The sequence below is a fragment of the Anabrus simplex genome, chromosome 2 (genome assembly GCF_040414725.1).
Source record: "Anabrus simplex isolate iqAnaSimp1 chromosome 2, ASM4041472v1, whole genome shotgun sequence".
Classification (NCBI taxonomy): Eukaryota; Metazoa; Arthropoda; class Insecta; order Orthoptera; family Tettigoniidae; genus Anabrus; species Anabrus simplex.
In genome coordinates, this window is record NC_090266.1 from 1,133,735,918 (window position 1) to 1,133,751,693 (window position 15,776).

Genomic DNA, 15,776 nt, shown 5'->3' on the forward strand with positions numbered 1-15,776 from the left:
GGGAAACCACGGAAAACCATTTTCAGGGCTGCCGACAGTGGGGTTCGAACCTACTATCTCCCGAATACTGGATACTGGCCGCACTTAAGCGACTGCAGCTATCAAGCTCGGTATAACTAACTTTGTGATAAGGGGTTTTAAAGTAAACTCTTGTAATGTATCATTGTTATTAAATCTTAGAAAAACCAAATATGCAAATCGTTATAGAAATAAATATATAAATCACTGATACTTCGAAATGAAGTTAGGTGATCTGCCCTGTGATATACATTTATACATAGCCTACATTTTCAGACGTTGAATTACTTGTCTCCAAAGTACAAACTAAGCATGGTATCAACATTATCAGGATGCAGAGTTGTGCAACAGTCAGAAAGTGTCTTTGTGTAAGCAGAGAAGCTCTTCTCGCTGACCACATTAGACGTCGGAAACCATAATGCTTGCGAACACTTGGATGCAAATTCACTGTGGTCTTTTATAAAACCTCCTAAAACTTTGCTAACACTGTCTTCTTTCACTTCCTCAACCAGATGTGCTTTCATTGCATTTTGCAAAGTCATGTAGCTCTGGAAGGTGTTCATGGATATACTCTTTTTCCCCGGTCGGGGATGAGTAGCTCGGATGGTTAAAGCGCTGGCTTTCTGACCCTAATTTGGCAGGTTCGATCCTGGCTCAGTTCGGTGGTATTTGAAGGAGTTCAAATACGTCAGCCTCGTGTCACTAGTTTACTGGCATGTAAAAGAATTCCTGCGGGACAACATTCCGGTATCTCAGCGTCTCAGGAAAATGTAAAAGTGGTTAGTGGGACATAAAAACAATAACATTATTACTACTCAAACAGGCGATTTATATACAATAGGCCTACCAATACCGTCATATTTTACAGTAAAGGCAGTATTATTTATCTTTCCTTTTATATTCATTCTCTTCCTTATGCCAGGATTATCCTTTTTTTGCTATGTTGGCTTGCATGAATGCTTTTTTTGTGTGTCTATTACAAATTGCTCTCTATAATTTTTCAACACCTTTATGATCTGTAAAGTATCGCCAATTGTTATTTGCTGCTTTGAATTATGTTCATTTGCTTCATTCTGATTCTCTGCAGTGTATATCGCACGTTTCAACTTTACGAATATTACCGGTACACTATTGATACATTAGAATCTTTCTTGCAGCATCAAATACATAGAACCCTTCACTGTAGTATTCTTCGGCCCTCGAAAAACCTGTTGTGACTTCAGTTTTCGGCATTTTTATACTTAAATGTTGGACATTTGCCGATAGATGTTCGTAAGTAACGAACTCTCATTGCGCACTGCTGTATCTACGACCGGTCTTGTATCTTGTTATGACCACAACGCTATTTGCTGTAATCGATAACAGATATTGATTTTTATCGACTGCCTTAGAGATCACGGGACTGAATACACATACTTTCAATACACAGTGCGTACCGCTTTATGTGCATTTGTGTGGAGAATATACAGCGGTATCAAGCAAATGAGAAGGAAACTACGATAGTCAAGTTCTCAGAAGCATTTAAACGTTTATTGGAGAGCTCCTCTGGTGCCATTTTGCATTTTTCGCACCAAGTTGTGTATATTTCGCGATTATTTGCGCAATTCGCGCAATGAATCAAATTTTGTGATATTTCGCGAGTTCATTTTGCTAAAATACGGTATTTTTAGTACCTGGGAAGTCATATATAGACAAGAAAGAAGATATCAAAAAAAACTCGTGCATATCGTTATTACCAAAAAATACGGCCCCTACTTATAAGTGTATAATTGAAGAAATGGCCCTTGATTTTCATGATACAGAGTCTTTCATTTACTGCTTTGTAAGACATTAAGGTATGCTTCAGTTGTGTAGATATCATAAAGCCTGTTCCACAGATGTTCTAGCTATTTTCACTATTGATTAAAGTATAATCCTATAAATCGAACATCTCAATTTCCCGTTATCTAATTTCTTGTAGAGCAGCAATTTCGACATTATACTAAACCGTTCCCATCCAAATAAAAATATGCCAGGCTAAATCGGTGAGCTACGTGGTATGTTCGTTAAAAATTTGTGCGTTAAGACAAAAACTAACTTCCTAAGAAGTAAATACCAGTGGTATGAACGGGTAACAGTATCATTATGTTGTGAATAAGAAGCAAATTCGGGGGTAAAATGGATTTATTAATTTAAGACACATGATAAATTATTCACACTAAACTTGAAAATAAAATTAGAAAGAAAATTAACTAGACTCAAACAGGTAATAAAATACAACCATGTGCCGAGCACATCTGAAATTAATTACAATTAAGCACATAAAACTATAGTCATACCAAATGCCGAACAAATTGAAACAAATAAAAAATATAATAAATCTTTGTAAGTCTACATCTTGCATTGAATCGACGGCGATAAGTAACTATGCCGGTACCATCAATGGGGTTGCGATCTTGCAATTGTCTGATAAAATGTTCCTCGACAAAAGAAAATCAAGCTAGTTTTGATCCAATATTTACATATATACTTAATCAAATTAATAGAACACAACAAGGCAAATCCAGGTTTCACTAATCTTACAAACTACACTGCTTCTATCGACAGACCGTTCTGTCACAAATGGACCAGCATGGAAGCTGACTTCCCTTAGAAATTTGCTCCGGGCTAAGTTAAAATGCAAATAATTAAAACAACGTTGACACAAAGGCATGGACAATGAAAAATGAGCACTGTCACTCATGACATATGAAATAAACATACCTTAAAAAATCCGGAAAATCAAGGCAAAATCACTGGACTGAAATAATATACATAATAAAATTACACTTCTTCATGAATGAGGTCCTCACGTTGCATGACCCAGTAAACACCTGGGTTAAGTAGGTTACACCTTCCCGGCACAGCGGGCAGGTTTCCACTTTCACTTCTTGTCTGTCAGCTGTAAACATCGCAAGAATTTCTACCTGGCAGAAAGACAAACAGAGCGAGCGGGGTGGAGGGCTGTTCTTATGAGGGTTTTCAAGGGCGTTTACCTCACTCACAGCAGACACTTGTATGCCGTCCTTTCACATTACAAGGGAAACTTCAAATGCCATTCTCTTCGCTTCTATAGCTGCCGCACTGCACAAAAATAAATCATTCTCCCATTCACAGAAATGCTCTGTCTTAACAGAGTAACTAGGCCTTCATATCTCATCTTAATAACTGCACAATTCTCTATCAAATAAGATGTGACTCGGGCCTTCTCTACTCGCGGCGGGAGTTCGAATCTCAACCGTATTACCGAATATGCAGGCGTATTCAAGCCCATCTCCTAATAAGTAGCTATCACTCATATTTTTCCCTTCACTGAAATTTTCACAGGTCTCTATTCCTGTTTCAGTACCCTCATATATTCTAGGCGATATTCACCTTTTGTTTACACCTTTATTGCTCTCCTACCCGAATCGCCTGTCTTCTCTGCTCACTTAAATGACTCACTTCACAACGTAGCTTCCCACTCGATCGGCGGCCAAAATAGCTCTGAAAACGCGCTGCTTGCATTTTAAATAAAGAAACCTACACTGCTTTGAATATTCTTATCCCACACAACATTAAGGGCGCATAGCCTCGCTAATGAAGAAGCTACCACCTGACTTTACATCAAGAACACACATAACGCAATACTCTGAAATAAAACAAATGAAACACACACCTATCTACACCTAATTATATCCCTCTTTCCCATCACTAATATACAACAAATTAAAGGGCATTAGAATGCAACAGCCCTGGATTTCCAATTACGTTACGAGAAACAAACCATAGCTCAAATCTAACGAGCTGACATTTAATATTAGTATAAAATTTACATTGGATGAAACTAAGCTGACTTCTTCTGTCTAAAAAACATGCTTATAAAATTGGCATATTACTTATCTTTGTCGATCTCTGCTCTTACACCAGTCACATGACTGCTGCGTCTGTAGATTTACTCTGCCATCACAACACACTGGATGTTGTCACAATATACTGGATTGACAATGGGTGATGCCATCATAGTTCTTGTAGGTAACACTCCTAGAATGAATGTATAGTTAATAACTCTTCACTTGCTCTGAGTACATGCGTACTTTACATATGCAGTTACTTTAATATAATGAAATTAAGCCAATAGGAAATGAACTTCATTCAAAGTTATTGTTTGACGGAATGAAACCCGTATCAATTCATATGTAAGAGCGTTGATCGTACCGAATGCACACGCTACTTCCGCGGTCATGATACGCGGCCCGATAAATGTTTATGCATGTGATAAATGTTAGATCAGTTTGCGAGAGTTATACTATTATATATGCATTTACTGCCGTATATCGTCTCCCAAATTTTCAATATATACGGTGCCTACCACACTTGGCAATACTATACTTCGTCACACGGACAGAGGTAACCGCCACAATAACGGACTGTTCACTCCCGAATTTATGTGACTTAATTCGCCCCAGGATAGTGCATATTAACACTGTTCTCAAAAATAGACTCGCTGTTCATTACATTCAGTTCTCATAGTGTCCGACTCGTTGGCTGAACGATCAGCGTACTGGCCTTCGGTTCAGAGGGTCCCGGGTTCGATTCCCGGCTGGGTCGGGGATTTTAACCTTAATTGGTTAATTCCAATGGCACGGGGGCTGGGTGTATGTGTTGTCTTCATCATCGTTTCATCCTCATCACGACACGCAGGTCGCCTACGGGAGTCACGTCGAAAGACCTGCACCTGGCGAGCCGAACATGTCCTCGGACACTCCCGGCACTAAAAAGCCATACGCCATTTCATTTTCAGTTCTCATAGTTAAAGTAGTTATAGCGTCACTGTTGTAATATACTACAAACAAAGAACACCGCAGTCACAACTGACGTGGGCATTGCCTCACGACTGAGAAACGAATGAGAGAGTTTTCCCTGCTGCTCGTTGCTTTATAGTTTCACCTGCCTTATTCAAAAGATGGGGTTCCCTGTGAGACCATAGCTTGAGGGCTCAACCAGTCTGAAGTCAAAGCGCGTGACCGTTGGAAAATAGCAATTCAGTATACCAATTGAAAGTAGCGGAAATATAAACATATACTGTATGTATCTGCAAATTCAACCACAACTCAGTAGTCATGTCAAAACCGTGGAGCATAAGTTTAATAACAGATTTCTCCCGTAAGGTAGTAGCAGGACAGCACTGCCATGTACGAAGTTGTTAGTGCAGAAAAATTTGTTTTGGGGTTCACCGTCACCGTAAACCACACCTTCTAACTTGTGATTGGTCTACTTTAAACACACTGTGCATCAGGCTTTATTGCCACACACTCTGCAGACTCATTCAAACTTTGAAAATACTCATAATTTCAAGGCTTGCTACTGACTATTCTCTATCTCCGTGCGGTCCAGAATGAATCTGTTGGCTAACCGCCTCTCACACAAAGCTTTCCAATATAATGAACCCACAGTGTTACTCAATATTCTAATAAATATTCATGGGGCATATGTGATATGTCTCAATACTTTCTTAGTTCCTCTTCTAGTTTTCTGCTTTTTCCTGGCTGGAGTAGGCTTCTCACATTCCAAGTCGCTAATAGCAATCCATAACCATTTTCTCGCCTAGATCGTTTTTCAATTTTATCCGTCCGGTTTGTGTCTATTCTTTGCGGCTTCTCAACAAGTTTTTTTAACGGGGATAAAGTTGTCAACCCTGTGCCCAACCCCCTGGAGGACCAGGGTATCCCTTTTAGTCTGGATCATCACCTGCGACCTGTCCGGCATGGGAGTCCCTACCAGTAGCAAAGCTACCGTCGGCATAGCTCTCAGGATCTTTTGACCACACCACCACCGCGACAAGGTAAAGATATCATCCATGGGGTCTGTTGCTCCTTCATGACTTATTATTAGACCTCGGATTTTAGGCAAAAATCTGTTTTGATCCTGAAGAGAGGACTTAAAATGTTGTATTTACATGTTTCATGTATTTATAAGGTAAAAACAATGGTCCCATAGTGCCTAAAAATGCCTAAATTGATGTTAGAACCTGTATGTGCCTATATTCCTATAATTCCTATTTTTATTTCCTAAATGGATTAAAAATTATTCCTAGAAACTAAAATATTTGCTGACTCGTTTTCAATATCTTAGCAGTATATTCTTGAAATACTTTTCAAACAAAATTTTAAAAGCTGTAAATCCCACTCCCCGGTAGACCTTAAGAACCTCCTACAGTTAACATGCCTGTAGTCTGTGTGTCATGAGGCGGGATACAGTGTCCATTGACCTCTTGGAAACAAAACTCTTCATTTCATTCTGTGAGAACATTTCAACCGTCTTAAGTTGAACAGTGGTTACAGGAGTTAGGGTCGCGCAGCTATGAGCTTGCGTTTGGGAGATGGTGGGTTTGAACCCCACTGTCCGCAGCCCTGAAGATTGTTTTCCGTAGTTTCCCAGTTTCACACAGGCAAATGCTAGGGCTCTACCTTCATTGAGGCCATGACCGCTTCCTTCCAACTCCTAGCCATACGCCTTTTTATTTTCCCTAGTCCTTTCCTATCCCTATCGCTATAAGACCTTTCTGTATCGGTACGATGTAAAGCAAATTGATAATATCTATATACAGAGTGTTTAGGGGTATACATGCAGATATTTTGCTAGTTGGCAAAGAAAGATACGTCACAATATATGCAATGTAGTTGTCACCTTGTACTATTAGTTTTCCCATAACTGAGCCCAATATGCCGGCTATGTCATTCTGTCCTCGTATAGTGGGGGTACAGTAGCAGAGTATAGGGGTTGTTGAACCTGTTCCTTATTGCAGGCCAACACATGTTGTGCACTTCCCCTAAACACTTGGCAAGTAGGGGAGGCTGACTCACATGCCAGGACACTTGCTGAATTCAAAAACCGGTCTAGGCTACTCTGTGTGAAAAGTACACAGAAGTACCCACTCTTGTACCTTCTCATGTTGCAGCTGAGTGTTATTTTGTACTAGTTTACGTACAGTACGTGACGTCGAAGATCCGTACCAGCACAGTCGTGAGAATCAAGTGTTGTGCAGTTGTGTGTGATTTATAAGACGTCAGTGGCATTACTCAGTGATCCAAGCCGACGGAAATGGAGGGAAATAGTTGATGAGTTAATGAAAAATGGGTGCAACATTTCTGTGCTGTTATTGTGACAGTATATGATGAATTTCTGACAATAGACAATGCGAGTTGTCTTTGCTATATCCATAATATTTTCAGGTCAATGAAAGGATGGTGAACACTGAAAAAAAGGGCTATAAGTATTCATTGAAATTGTTATTAATGAGATAAATGTAAAAAACCTTAGTTGCATCCATGCGTGAGCATTGTTCGAAGGATAAAGAGCTATTATGGAAGTGCCGCCGGGTATTTGTAATAGAAGGCTTATTACTGGCAGTAAGTGCCAATAGGTAAAATGATGACTGTAATTGATCCGTTTAATTAGAGCTTCTGTAGTAATAATAATAATAATGTTACTAACAATAATAATATCTTTACATTCCACTACTAATTTTCACGGTTTTTCGGAGACGCCAAGGTGCCAGAATTTTGTACCACAGTATTTTTTAGTTCAAGTAAATCTACAGACAGGAGACTGGCGTATTTGAGCACCTTTAAATACCGCCGAACTGAGCCTCCATCGAACCTACCAAGTTGGGATCAGAAGACCAGCGCTCTATCGTCTGAGCTACTCAGCCCGGTATTAGAGCTTAGAGTAAGTTAGTCATGTGGTTAGGGGCGCGCAGCTGTTAGCTTGCATTCGGAAGATAGTGGGTTCGAACTCAACTGTCGCCACCTCTGAGGATGGTTTTTCGTGGTTTCCCATTTTCACACCAGAAAATTGCTGGGGCTCTACCTTTGTTAAAGCCACAACCGCTTCCTTCTCACTTATATCCCTTTTCTGTCCTATCATTGCCATGTGTCGGTGCGACGTAAAACAATTTGTAAGTACGTGTTACAGTAATTTTGGAGGCATGTCTGGAATTATAAGATTAATAATATTTTGGACTTGTTAACAGTTCATTATTTTCCTTTGTGTTTTCTGACAGATTACGAGCTACGGAGTTTGAGTGTAGTTATTAACATTTATTTTCATTATAGTTAGTAGTAATAGATTAACTCAATTATAATAATAAGTATGTTTACGTTCCAATGGATAAGCGTGGTGTCGGAGTTTTGCTCGCAGGTATTTTTTAACGTGCCTGTAAATCTAGCGATCAGAAGCGGACGTATTTCAGCACCTTCAAATACCCCCGGACTGATCCGGGATCGAGGCTGCTAAGTTCATGAAACCAGTGCTTGAACTATCTGTGCCACTCAGTCTGGCAACATTTATTTTGATATGTTTAATAAGCACTGGAAAAGCAGCCGTAAGTTAGAATATTTATTTTACCATTACACATGTTCTTTTTGTTTGGAAGCACGAAATGAAGGTACGTTTAATTTATTTACTTTTATAACATGTCCCTTTTTGGTATAAAGCAAAATGTTCGATGTGCTTTGACAATTCAATTCCGATACTACTCATTTGGGTATCCTATCCCATGCATTCTTTCGTTGACGTAAGAAACTTTGTTTACGTACACATCAACATGATTTTGCCTAGCAGACTAACCGGACATCCTATAGGTTTTGTGTTTGGGCTCTGTTGTGCATTATAACAAGATGAAGAGATAAGTCCCGGGTGTTTCTGCATACGGCGAGTAGTTCTCTAAAAAAATCCACGATAATGAAATAACACTGTGGGAGAACATTCGGCGTAAGCAGTTCAACAAAAGCACTAGGCGTGTCATGTGCCAGTTCGGTTGTCTGCTGTTCCTTGCGATGGGGATGTGGTTAGACGGGTTCCTGCCTCCTACGTGAAACCGGATTAGAGGTATGAGCTGGCTGCTTGATCTTCACCTGAATAACAGCTGTCAATGCCAGCGTATGCGAGCCATGAATACCATTATATGCTGCTAGTGTATCATGAGGCAGAACAGAATACGGGTCGCGCTCTATATATCTATCGGGAAAGGTTTTCCAACAGACGGATGCCGAATCCAGCAACGATATTTGCTGTAGTGCAGCGTGTTCGCGATACAGGCTGTCTTACATCACGGTATGAAAAGCGAGGGCCTGAACGGCCACGTTTGATAGACATGGAAGAAGACATCCCGACAATTGTAAATGATGATCCTGGGTGCCGTACGTGTAGTATAACACGTGCTGTTGGTGTACTAACTTGGACCACACGTAGGACATTGCATGAAGAGCGAATACAAGTTGGTGTACATCGCCACGACACAGATAGATCTTACGGTGTCAGATAAGGGCTAGGATCGGGAAATGAGCAACTGTGGACTTAATTAAGGTACAGTCCCAGCATTTTCCTGTGTGAAAATGGGAAACCACGGAAAATCATCTTCAGGGCTGCTGACAGAGGGGTTTGAACCTACTATATCCCGAATACTGGATACTGATCTGGTGGCCAGGCAGGCGTCAATTTTTGGAAATGAGACAAAGTCTCATAGTGCATTGTCACTGCCAATGGCTCCAAGTAGCCTATGCAGTGGCCTCCACGGTATGCACTAGCCATGTGTCTTGGTGGGTGTGCTACTTACCAACTGATGATCCCAATTTAGCACACTGAGGCAAAACGCTGGCAACCATGAATGAGTTAGCTGGAACATTTATAATGTCCAATAACAGACCAACTCCATTGGTACTGGATACTGTCTGAACTTTAGCGACTGCTGCTATTAAGCTCGATGATGATTTAAGAGTGGATTTCTGCCGCTGGTTAATTGATCAAGCATGCAATCCAGAATTTCTGTCAAGTGATACATAAGGCAATTTTTTCACGACAAGGAGTGTGTAGTATGTACATAACTCACTCATGGGCTGTGAAACATTCTCTCTCAGTATGTTAAGACAAATTCCCGCACCGTCTCTCAATATGTGAATGGATGCAGTGGGAGGTCGGTTACATGAACCAATCATCCTTTTATTACCGTTATTTTGCTTTACACCGGGCGAGTTGGCCGTGCTCGTAGAGGCGCGCGGCTGTGAGCTTGCATCCGGGAGATAGTAGGTTCGAATCCCACTATCGGCAGCCCTGAAGATGGTTTTCCGTGGTTTCCCATTTTCACACCAGGCAAATGCTGGGGCTGTACCTTAATTAAGGCCACGGCCGCTTCCTTCCAACTCCTAGGCCTTTCCTATCCCATCGTCGCCATAAGACCTATCTGTGTCGGTGCGACGTAAAGCCCATAGCAAAAAAAAAAATTTTGCTTTACCTCCCACTATTTGTATCGTTTTCTGAGATGCCGAGCTGCCGAAATTTAATACTGCAGAAGTTCTTTTACGTGCCAGTATATCTACGACACAAGGCTGACGTATTTGAGCACCTTCAAATACCATTGGACTGAACCGAGATCGAACCTTCCAAGTTGGGGATTGGAAGGTTAACGCCTCAACCGTCTGAAACACTCAGATCGGTACCAATCATCTTACTTGCATATTTGATCAGAGTAGCTTTCCTTATGGCAATGATGGGACAGGAAAGGGCTGGGATCGGGAAGGAAGCTCCAGCATTTGCCTGGTGTGAAAATGGGAAACCACGGAAAACCATCTTTGGGGCTGCCGATAGAGAGGTTCGAATCCACTATCTCACAATCATGGGCTGTGGTACATCCCCACTCAGTAGGACAAGGCAACTTCCAGCACCGGTTCTGAAATATCTGGATGTGTATAGTAGGAGATCGGTTATTTGGACTAATCATCTTTTATTAATGTCATCTTGCTCATAGGTACAGTACGTTACTGGAACTTTCAGAGGACGCATCGCTTCAACTACGCAGAACCATGTGGTTTTTACATGACATTTCCTCAGCGGTGGACAGGATGATGTGGAACCATCAATTGGCCATCCAGATCTCCAGATCTTATTCCAGTGGATTTTTATGTCTGGGAGACATCAAAAACAAAGTATATCGAACTGAAGTAACCACCTTGGATGACCTCCATGAACGTATTTTTTAAGCAGCAGAGGATATTCTGATCAACCCTGATGTCTTAACTCAAATGCGTCGCAACTGGATTCGGTGAAGTAAAGCCTGCAGAGAAGCCCAGAGTGGTCACTTTGAACAATTGCTACGAGTTTCACTTTGGTATGTCAGATGTTACAGCATTTCTGCATTTCTTGGGAGTAAAGAGTGCAGAATCGATGTAGTATTTTGAGTTTCGATAGTTCGATATTCTCATAAATCCGAGCAGAAAAATTGAAGTATCGGTAACAAAAGAAAATGAAATGGCGTATGGCTTTTAGTGTCAGGAGTGTCTGAGGACATGTTCGGCTCACCAGGTGCAGGTCCTTTGATTTGACACCCGTAGGTGACCTGCACGTCGCGATGAGGATGAAATGATAATGACGACACATACACTCAACCCCCGTTCCAGCGAAATTATTCAATGATGGTTAAAATTCTCGACCCTGTTGGGAATCGAACGCGGGACCCCTGTTAACAAGGGCCAGAACGCTAACCATTTAGCGATGGAGCCGGACACCTGTAACAAAAATTATAAATCAAGAGTCTCAGTGCGCGAGTGCCTTATACGTGGCAAAAGCTGAACACAACACGCGAAAGACTTCTAAAGTTAAAAAACTTCATGGTTGTTCCATATTGAACTGAGAATCACTCAGCCATACGTCCCCACCACATTGCCCTCCAGACCTGCCCCCAACACCTCCCATGTATGCGGTTCCTCTCCAAGCCCCTCCCTTCTCCCATACTACCCTCACAAACCAGCTCCAGTTGTCAACTCCTCTTCATAGAGTAAGCTTCTTGACATGCTGCGGCAAGGTGAGTCTCACACCATAACTCTCTATACCTTTGCTTCATATGACGTTCCCTTCATAGAACACCATATTAATATCAGCTCCCCGTTTTTCTCTAGGTTTCACAGACCTCATGAACTGAGGAACCTCGGTCCTACCTAACCTAGAACCTACATGTACACTGAAAACCACCTTTCGACGTGCATAGTACAATTTTAAGATAAGAAGACTATGCCACAAACAGCACTCAGATTATTCCTCAGTGCCGCGTTTCACTATGAATAAGATACTTATCAAGATTTTAACGTGTTCATTAAGCTTTATCATACCAAAGCCCAACTTTTTTTTTTTAATCTAAGAATTTCATTTTTTGTCCGTATTGAACTGAGAATGTAAGATAGGAAACTTAAAAGGGTCCACCTTTTCAATACAAATAAATGTTATAAGTTTATTTACAACATATATTTACACTTGGAACTAGTTTCGACGCTGTTTGGCGTCATCTTCAGCCAAAATGTGGGAAAAAGGCATAGGCGTAAGCATGCAGACATTTACATTATACAAGATGTTAAATCAGTGTGATTAAATGAGAGACATTAAATAGTGAATTACAATGTCAGTTTACAAAATGGTCATGAAGGGTGAGTCAAAATTGTATAAACACGAGTTAGGGCTCAAAAACATAATCACTTAAAAAACATATAAACTGCAACAAAACCATGCGGAAGTTCGAGATGAAATTGGCATTAGAGATTCAAATTAGTTCAGACACACTTCCATTAAATGTTGCCTGCCGCGAGTGTAGTACAAAACATAGGTTAGATTTCAACAAACACAATCGTCTCAAAAATGCACATAACATTTTAAAAATATTTTTGGGTTGAGATGAAATTTGGCAGTTAGGGATTGAAATTGCTTATTCACTAAGCGTCAATTCAAAACCAGCTGTGAAGGGTGAGACAAAATTGCACAAGCGTGAGTTTGGACTCGATAAATGCAAAACCTGAAACACATGCAACACACTCAAAACTGTAGGTTCGCGATGAATTTGGCACATAAAGGTCTGCGTTCACTCATTCATGTCACTGGTGCGAGTGTAGTTCAAATACGAGTTAGGATTTAACAGAATCAAGCCTCTTAAAATTGCACATGACATCTGAACCCATGGTGCAAGATGAACTTGGCAGTAAAGGTTCGAATTTGTAGATATTCAGTAATGCCACTTCAAAACAGTCCATGAAGGGTGAAACAAAAGCTATAACTCACACGAGTTAGGACTCATTAAATACTAATTTCAAATACATATAACATATTCAAATTTTTCGTAAGTACAAGGTGAAATTGGCAGTTAAAGAATTAAAATTTGTAGATACTTCTTCGTCAGATGCCATATAGGTCAAGCGCAGCATAAGTATGAGACAGGGCTCAACATATCCAAACTTGTACAAATGCATATAACATATCTAAATCCAAGTGTGAGATGAACATGGTAGTTAAAGAATCACATTTGTTTAGGGTGTAGGAAACATATTCAGCTCGACAAGAATACAAAATTTGAATTATGTAAGACGTTCCTCTGAGAGCTTAGAAGTTGACTATGCTAATATTTGTGGTCTATTGTTGCAACGTTACGTGTAGGGTGGGGGCAGTTTCTATGATTTTCACAGTTCATTGCGGGACCTAAGGCGGTAAAGCTATGGCACGAGATGAAGGGGAACAGAGCACGGTGGATAGTTTAGGTCGGGGGAATGGCCATTGTTGGATTAGGAGGGGAGAGGGAAGAAGCGGTAGGGGAGGAGTGGAAGGAGGGGGACTATGGAGGGTGATGCGGTGAAAGTGTGTGGCGTGACAAAGTATTATGCATAATGTGAAAGACAGATCTGTTTTTCGGAATATTAATATTTTTGAAAAGTTCAATGAGAAAGTCGAACAGGATCTTTGGTTTCTCTGAGATATTTCTAATACCTAGAAATTCTAAACAAAGGTTCTTTACTAGACATCACTGAAAACCTCTATATTAATTTAGATCAATATTTCAATCCAAACCTAAACTTAAATGATATTTCATTGGAGTTCCTTCGACATTTTTTGAAACTGATATTAATTTCAATCACATCTGCATGTTTATAATTTTTACTACCTCGAGGAAGCAATTTAAAAAAAATTGTCTGCTGAGCATTCTCCACCTTTCATCGGTTATATAGACAAAGCTTCTCTATATGTATGCAGATGTGTACATTGCATTATGTTTTCTTTTTTATAAAGTAAGAATATTTAGAAGTAGATTTAGATGACGATAACCTTTGGTTTGTAATTTGTTGGCTTTTTAAGCAACAGTGCCTCTGTGAAGTGGAGGTATTTAGTTCAGCTTGCCTCTTTGACATGTTCAGCTAAGATAGAGAGAAGGAAAAAGTAGTGTTAAAAAAAAAAAAAAAAAAAAAAAAAAAAAAAAAAAAAAAAAAAAAAGATGCAGTTGCATACACTAAGGAGTATTTTTCCATTTATTGAGTTCTTAACATTGGGAATTACCTATGGGATAAAAGTTTCTACATTATATGAAGTGCTATTTAACATCTTTCTATTTTTCTAGTGTTGTACTATGTGATTTTCCTTCATTTTTACAGGCTTGAGGAGCGGTTAATTGGTATGGATGGACTCTCGTCTCTGTTGCCTTCAAATTTACCAGATGAGTGGTTCATAGCTAACGTGACTCTTGAGGAGCTACCCAGATACAAACTTCCTCAACAATATTTGCACATCATCAAGTATCTTCAGTATTGTAAATAGTTTTATACCTTTTATTTGTATAATATTTTAATTTCCTTACATCACAAATATCTTGGAGTAATTTTCATTTTTATTACACAATGTATCATAATTGTCTGCATGCCATATGATTATCTATGTAGTAGAGTATGGATAATAGCTAACTATTTAGTATAATACCTCTGAACAATTATCAGATATCATCAATACGATAATCTGACATTGGGAATAAGTAGAAATATTACAGTATACATAGTAAGCTTGAGATGAATTTTCTTTGTAGTAAAGCATAATGCCAAAACAGCATATTAGATCTCTGTTCCTAAAGGATGAGATTATTTCCCTAACCTTTTCTGTGGCAGAAGAGTTTCTTTTTCTGAAAAGATTTTGCAAAGTTTGGCTAGTTTCTGCAATTGTTCCACATAACACTTATTCGTGGCATGAGTTGAACAGAGCTCAGCAAAGAAATTGGGCTCTTGTACATATGAATTGGAGCATGGTACATGTGTCAATGGTGTTGCTTCATTTTGAGTGCCAAAACAGGAAAGTAACTACCTGTTTGTAATATATGAGAGGGAGAGAGAGAGTCACTATTTTCTGGTAGCTTGTGCTACCAGATATCTGTATTAGTTAATACTTATAATCAACCAAAACAGTGATGCATAACATTTTCGATCAGTTTTACAAAAGATTGTGGATACAACTGAAGTTAATACTCTTCCTAAATATGCTTCAGAAGCTTACTTGTAAAAATTGCAAACTCATGTCCTTGTCTTGAGGTGATGGAGCTCTTTTCAAGCACACCCCAATGGAGGTGAGGTGCATGTACCTTTTGATCATAACCAGCCCTTCTGGCAACCCTAAATTTGGCAGTACTGAGAATCGAATCCAGCTCTCCGGCAACGGTAGCTAATACCGAACCCTTGTACTTACCATTCCATCGTTGGTAGTCTGCCTCGGCTGCTTCAGTAGAGCAGTATCGTACTGTTAGATCTTGGGGTCGTTGCGAGTTTTTTTTTTTTTTTTTCTGTCACTTCATTGACCAAATGGTAGGGTTCAGAGTAGAACATACTACTTCAAATAAGGAGCAAAAAGAAAAAGTGCTTAGTACAATATTTAATCAGTTTAATCACAATAATTAATTTAATTAGATAGGCAAG

The 15,776-nt window shown here is 39.8% G+C and overlaps 1 protein-coding gene across 1 annotated transcript in view; it reads left to right on the plus strand.

Annotated features, from left to right (window-relative positions):
* LOC136864739 (DEP domain-containing protein 1A) overlaps positions 1–15,776 on the plus strand; it is a 157,805-nt gene that overhangs the window by 24,724 nt on the left and 117,305 nt on the right. Inside the window, exon 5 of the mRNA XM_068226098.1 lies at positions 14,475–14,629. Within this exon, the coding sequence (XP_068082199.1) occupies positions 14,475–14,629 (155 nt within the window). The remainder of the gene's footprint in view (positions 1–14,474; positions 14,630–15,776) is intronic.